Below are 6,630 nucleotides of genomic sequence, written 5' to 3'. Positions count from 1 at the left end.
CAAAGAAAATTAGTAATTTTGTATTTTCTGAAACATTGAACGTTTTCAAAAGATTGCATTTATCAACTGATTTCTTAAGTACCCCACTTGACACCTGGGAAGTCCGCTCGTTTAACAACTTATTAGTTGTGAACAATGTCGCAGAAAGGGGAGTAAAATTAATACAAGAGTATAATAATTTTATAGAAAATTATGAAGGTCAAAAGCAGTTTCTTTTACAAGTTGTGAATGATTATCGTCAAACTTATCCAAGTTTTAAGAAACAAACTCGTTTGTGACACATTTTAAAATTGCCCTACTACGTTAACGTTTTTAGAGATTATTATTTTTTAAGTTGGAAACGCTCTGCGGGGTGGGACCCTAAAAATCCGATAACTCAAAATTAAATGCCACCCTATTTTGTACACCTAAGGTTGACAATATTACTTCCAAAAATTTTGAATGTTGAATTATATTATACTCAAAAAAAAACCCTATGAGTGCAATTGGTTTATTGCTTAGCTTAAGGTACATTTTTTAATAAAAACTGAATCTAGTTCAATAAAACGATTTCCTCTTGTAATTGAAATTGCGCTGATCCAGTCTCTGAAGTTTTACAGTATAAACGAAGAAGCGTGCCCTGAATTTTTGCGACAAACTTTTGCCGATGTCTATAATAACTTGTTTATAAGGGTGGTTTAAGTTCAAGACGTGGCCATCGGGCACAATAACGTTTTCGTAGCGAAAAAGAACAGCCACGTGCTGCGAAAAATGTGTGGGTTGGCACTTCATCGGAATTACAACAGCTCAAACCAATCCGTTATAAAGTGGGACTACAGTAAATAGAATTTTCCCAGTAAATAGAGTTTCTGGAATATTTGTGACAACAGCTATAGAATAATAAAATATATCGAAAATAACCATTACAAGTTAAATATTAGACCAAGAAGTTCGTATCAGTTCTGGGACAAAATCCAAGGAGAAACTTTTTCAAAACACACTCCAGGTGAAAGTGTGTGAATGTCGGAATATTTGCTTGAGAAAAACTAAACGTGTAAAAAGTCACAAATAGGAAAAAGCCGTTATAAACCTTAGAGAAAGTCAAGCAAATATTTATCAAACATCAACTTAAAAAACTTAATAAAAATATCAAACCAACTGTATGTTGCAAGCTAATATAACTTTTATACATAGTAAGTTTTTCGTAAGTTCTACGAAGATGGTCAATAAATAATAATTAATTGATGTGAAAAGTGAAAAAGCATATATAATAGAAAGAAGAATTGTGGACACTGAATTCCCAAATGAAACTTGGTATAAATAAATACCATGGAATTAGACTATCTGCGGCGCAATGAAGAAATATCTAAATTGCCAGAGTCAGACATCAGGACATCAGACAAAGAGCAGGTGCAAAAGAAACCGTGGTTTAGCTCATGAAGACGCCACAGATAGAGACCGCTGAAGATTGGAAACGGGAAGACAGAAGAATATATATAATTTATGGACGAAAAGTAAGTGAAAACCTTTGTGGATCATTGGCATGTTTCCGGGCTAGGAAGTAAAGTAAAACTAGACTTAACATTCAGTCTATTTGCTTTAAAACAAACTGTATCAGAAGAACGAGACGTAAAAGTGTAACAATTTTACACAAAGCACAGTTACGTCAATTTTAAGACAAAGGATGACTGCTAGCCAAATATACATTAAAAATTAATGAACGATTTAAGTCATTAGCTTCTTGTTTATAGATCGTTCTGTGGTAGGTACCCTGTTCAACGTTATTCGGTTTACGTTGAGTCATTTTCTTGCGTTCTAAATAATCAGATTTTAATTATTTTTTAGGAAGTAAGATAGCAGAATAATAATTAATACGTTATTACATGAAACATGTTAGCAAATTTTACGTTGTCTTTTACTTTTATCATTTATTGATTAACTTAGTTTTACTTTAATGATTTCGAGTTCTAACGTTACACTTAACGATTTTAAATTAGATTTTTCTTAAATATTTTTCTAAAATATTTACTATTTTTCTTGCTTCATGAAACTGCGACATAAGGGGCTCTAGAGGAACTGTATGCAATACTTATTGTTTGACACACCAAATGTTATTACAATTAATAATTCATGAACCATTTGAAGCCAGAATTGGTCACCAAGTAGCACACATTCAAGACAAATGGCACAACATTCAAGACAATGACAGACACAATGGCAAATTTATCAGCCACTTGACTATCACACGTAGCTCCGAAAAATAAAATAACTGTTGCTCTGCAGAAGTTAAAATGGCAAATACTAATAAAGTGTTTAAAATTAAAAAAAATTGTTTTAAATATTAAAGAGTTTTTAGATTAAAAGTAATATATGTAGGTGAATTTCATATCACAAACGATATTTTTGAAAGAACGGCAATAGGAAGTGGACAAAATTCAACCAATAACCTTGTGTTAAAAATGTATATTTTTTCTCTGTGCGTTTCCTAAGTTGCCGCTCAATATGCCACTTAAAAACCAACTGATCTATAATAGTCTTTATACTGAAAACAATTTCACTATTAAATTTCCTCTTTTCCATGAAAAATATGAATAGTCAGATATAAAAGAACCAGACACTAATTTACCTAAATCATGATTGCGGTAATTTAAATGATTGCATGGTATAAAAAAAACGTTTACCGGTAAATGTAACATTCATCATTTCTGCAGACCGTATTACAATTGGACATATCAGTGACAAAATATTTCATAAACTCGATGAATAAGAAAATTAGTACTGACCTTTTCACTCACCAGTACAATGTTTCTATTGTGTGCTGCACAATTATTTAATTAGTTCTCATTCCATTAATATACATTGAGAAGCTTTTTGGTGCTTCAGTGCAGTTCCAACATGATACTCACATGCAGGCGCAACGTGTTTCTTGTTATAGCAATTTTTGCAATAAATAGTTTAGTGGCAGTATCTCTTAATGCCGATAAACAATTCACGTTAAAACAATTTCTGAAAAACCAGACAAAGGCAAGAAACAATGGCGATGGGAACAAAGACAATGACGAAAAGGAAAATGTTTTAAGAACTGAGGCATGGAAACTCCTAAAACAGTGCGACGGTGAGCGAAATCGCTATGGGGACGACACCAATAACAAATTCAGTGCTTCTAAAGGAGAAAATAATATAAACAATTTCCGACCAGACAGACAAAGTAACGGTTATGGAAATGATAATAATGAATCATCCGGCAATTCATGGTCTAGCAATAGAAACGGCACCACTTATGGTTCCCAGAACAATGAAAATGAAGAATGGAACATGTTTCGGTAATTTGTTTAAATGCGTGAAAATAAAAATAGATTTTAATGTTTGTTACATTAGATCTCCCAAGCGATATGACACTGGTTCAAATACAGCTGAGTCTTCATATGGTACCCAGCATTTTAACCAAGCAAACAATGAAAACAAGAATCCGTATAATTCCAATAACATGAATTACCAAACCGACCATAGAAGCCCCAGTAACATTTATAGTAGCATGTCCACCAATGGAGATCAACTGAATCGTCCGAACACTGATTACAGAAGTCGTTTTAACGAAAATTCCCAAAGTAGTGGATTTGGGGAATCCACTACAGGATACCAAGCTGGTAGCTCCAATGCATTTGATATGAGAAATAGCTATGGGCCAAACTCTGACGGATTTCATCGAGTTACTTCTTCAGATAATGATTGCCGCGATAATGTTGACAGAAATTGCGGAAAAAATATGTTTGGTAAGTTCAAATCCACTAGATAAAATCCGTAAAGAAATGTATGCGAAAAATATCAAACGCAAAGTTTGTATATTTTGGGACTTAGAAGCAGGTGTATGTGTCAGTTTGCTAATAAATCATCATTGAAGACACCTCAATCACAGAACGTATTTAACTATTGTATATGAAAACACAATTGCTTTACTTTTCTTTAAAAATTTTGCATATAAGAGATCAATTAATATTAAATTATGAATTGTGGCGTATTACAGAGATCTTCAAATGATATACGTATTTAAATAGCTCAGATTTTATTATTTTTGCCTTATTCGCCTCTCACTTTATCTCCCAGAAGCATTTTAATCGAAAAACCTTGTCCAAAAAAAGTCTTAAAAATCGCAACTGACCAAAATGTTAACAATCTCAAAACAATGCTGAATAGTAGAAGATAAATAATGATATAATTATAAAAACTCTACTATCCTAGAAATGTTTTATGAAATACTTAAAAAAATGTATAAAATGAACACAAGAAACCTAATAACGATGCATCTGTAAATCAGAGAACTAACTAAAACTAACATAAAGCACAAAGCAGCAAAATCTTTAATGATCATGATTTTAAAAATTCAATAATGTAACATTGTTGTAAGTTGAAAGTGCTCTATGATTTGTCAGTGGTTAACAATTTATACGTTCTTGTTACCTTTTGCCTTTGAGTCTTTATTCAGTTTATAATCTTTAGTTTTACTAATTCTAGCCATTTTTATGGTTGATAGAGACATTCAAAACATACAGAAGTTTGCGTTAATAGTAGTAAAAACGTTATTATCATTATCGTTATCAGCATAATGTACAAGAAAAATAATTAACTTCTGAGTTGAATTGCATTGATAATTCAGTTCAATTTCTTTATCACCTTTTTTAGCAAATATTTTTTTAATGTAAAAGAAATATGTAATTTTAATCAGCAAAACGTAGCAATTGTAATTGTCTAATCAAAGCTATCTTTTCCACACTTGAAAATCAGCGTTAAAACCCGTTTGCTGGTGAATGTATCAGATAATGATTTATAACTAAAACTTAATACAGCTGCATGTGCTGTGTCCCATCAAAATATATAGTTATTTCAGTTACTTATAATTTTTTAATGTCTCTAGCTGGCCGTACCTCACACTATTTTTTTCTTCATATTTATTATTATTGACCTAAAATTAACTTTAGGTAATCGTGCATTTCAATTGAAATTAAGTTAAAAGTACCCTGAATAATTAAGTAACGCTCAAGCATATTTCCAACACAGTAAAAATCATGAAAAATACGTAATTCGTATCTATACGCATAAAAACATGAATTGTTCAAATGTTTTCTTTATTTAATTTTAACTGAATCGAAGGGAAGAATAAGCAGTCAAAAAAGTGAAAATAGGCTTAGCAGGAGGCCATGAACAGCAAATAGAAAATTTTGCTGGTTTATTAACTCATTATACCATAAATTGTTTCCTGATGTTTCGCTACTATAAAAGATTTTTGACCGCAACAACAAACTATTATCTAAATAATCGTATATATAACGATACGAATAAAAAACTTAGTTTTCCAGCAACATGTCATTCTCTACATTTTATCTCAATAAAAAACATCATTGATGAAGATGTTAGTCTTTTTATTGTCTCAAAAGTACACGTTGCAGATTCTTCATGATTTTGTGATTTTTGAAGTTCCAGCTTTAAATAGCACCTTATAATCAGAAATGTTGTAGAAATGTTTAAGTTAAATAGTTTCAGAATACAATTCTGGAATAACGTTTGGATCTCAGATACCTTCGCATCGGAACAAAAGATATAATTATTTCAATAAGGAAGATAAAGACAGGAGTGAAAGAAGCCAAGTAAGTCTAACGAAATAGCAAAGTTAAAATATATAACCGTAATCTTTTAGTGCGTTAGCCAGTGCATATTTGAGTATCTCCGCCTGGTAAGTAATATTCCGAACTTTCTACAAAATATGCATCCAATAATTTTTAGTTGGATTACGACAAAACCCCTTCAGAAACACTGTTAATTAAATGGCTTCAAGAACATGTCACTGGAAATGACATGGACAGAATAAAAGAGTTAAGGAAGGCTAGAAGCTGTTTTTCTAAACTCACGGCATCCGGTAATGCTGCAACAGATTATTTAAGATCCTAATAAAAATTATTTTTTATTTTACCAGACACTGATGATGGCTGCGAGATGACCACAGAGCTTTCCAAATGTCTAGAATTAGAATTAGAATAACTTTAGTATTAGCTTTCATTGGTAACGTTGATAGGATATAAATATTGGTAAAACCGAGTTAGTAACAAACAATTAATAATAAATATTTCTAATACATTTCACTTAATCCTAGAAATTTAAGTCTTTTGCATGAAGATCAATTAAATACCTTTATGATTACCATTATATTGTTGTTTTTTTAAGCTAAGAATATAATTTAAAATTTCAATTGTACTTATATTCTATAAATTAAAAACCAGTAACTCTTCTTCAAAACTTCGCACTGAAAATGTGACCGGTCAAAAAAAAAATGAATAGCTCTTTGAATGGTTTAGAAAAAAACGACTATTAAACATGTAAATTACACAGAAGACATGAGACTATAAGAACGTATACTTTTTTGTGTGAACTAGGCGATGTTGCTTGAAGACGTACTCAAACTTTGAGCAAGAAAAGATAAGAGTTTCATTTTTTGCTTATGTTATTACTTGAATTTTGTCCTAGAATTGAGCTGGAACAGAATAGAATTCGATGAAAGAATTATTGAAATCGGACCACAGACTAAGAATATTTTCCCTTTGAATTTGGAGAATGTTAAAGTTATGTGTTCAATTTGCTGCACAGTGTATAAAAGAAAGT

General features: G+C 31.3%; 1 protein-coding gene across 2 annotated transcripts; it reads left to right on the top strand.

The window, feature by feature from the left end:
* Nucleotides 1-2,829: 2,829 nt before the first annotated feature.
* Nucleotides 2,830-6,181, top strand: LOC109543913 (GATA zinc finger domain-containing protein 14). Of its 2 annotated transcripts, none has more exons than XM_019913965.2 (6): nt 2,830-3,302; nt 3,358-3,752; nt 5,518-5,621; nt 5,672-5,707; nt 5,758-5,890; nt 5,948-6,181. In XM_019913965.2, exons 1-6 carry the CDS (start codon nt 2,875-2,877, stop codon nt 6,010-6,012), a joined length of 1,161 nt encoding a protein of 386 aa, XP_019769524.2. In that variant the 5' UTR covers nt 2,830-2,874; the 3' UTR covers nt 6,013-6,181. The 2 variants fall into 2 exon arrangements, with proteins under 2 accessions (XP_019769524.2, XP_019769442.2); XM_019913883.2 differs by having other exon boundaries at nt 5,512-5,621.
* The last annotated feature ends 449 nt before the right edge of the window (nt 6,182-6,630 follow it).

Source organism: Dendroctonus ponderosae, unplaced genomic scaffold (genome assembly GCF_020466585.1).
Source record: "Dendroctonus ponderosae isolate FM_Combo_2020 unplaced genomic scaffold, Dpon_F_20191213v2 Dpon_F_20191213_436, whole genome shotgun sequence".
NCBI classification, from domain to species: domain Eukaryota; kingdom Metazoa; phylum Arthropoda; class Insecta; order Coleoptera; family Curculionidae; genus Dendroctonus; species Dendroctonus ponderosae.
This window is presented reverse-complemented; position numbering and strand designations above follow the sequence as displayed.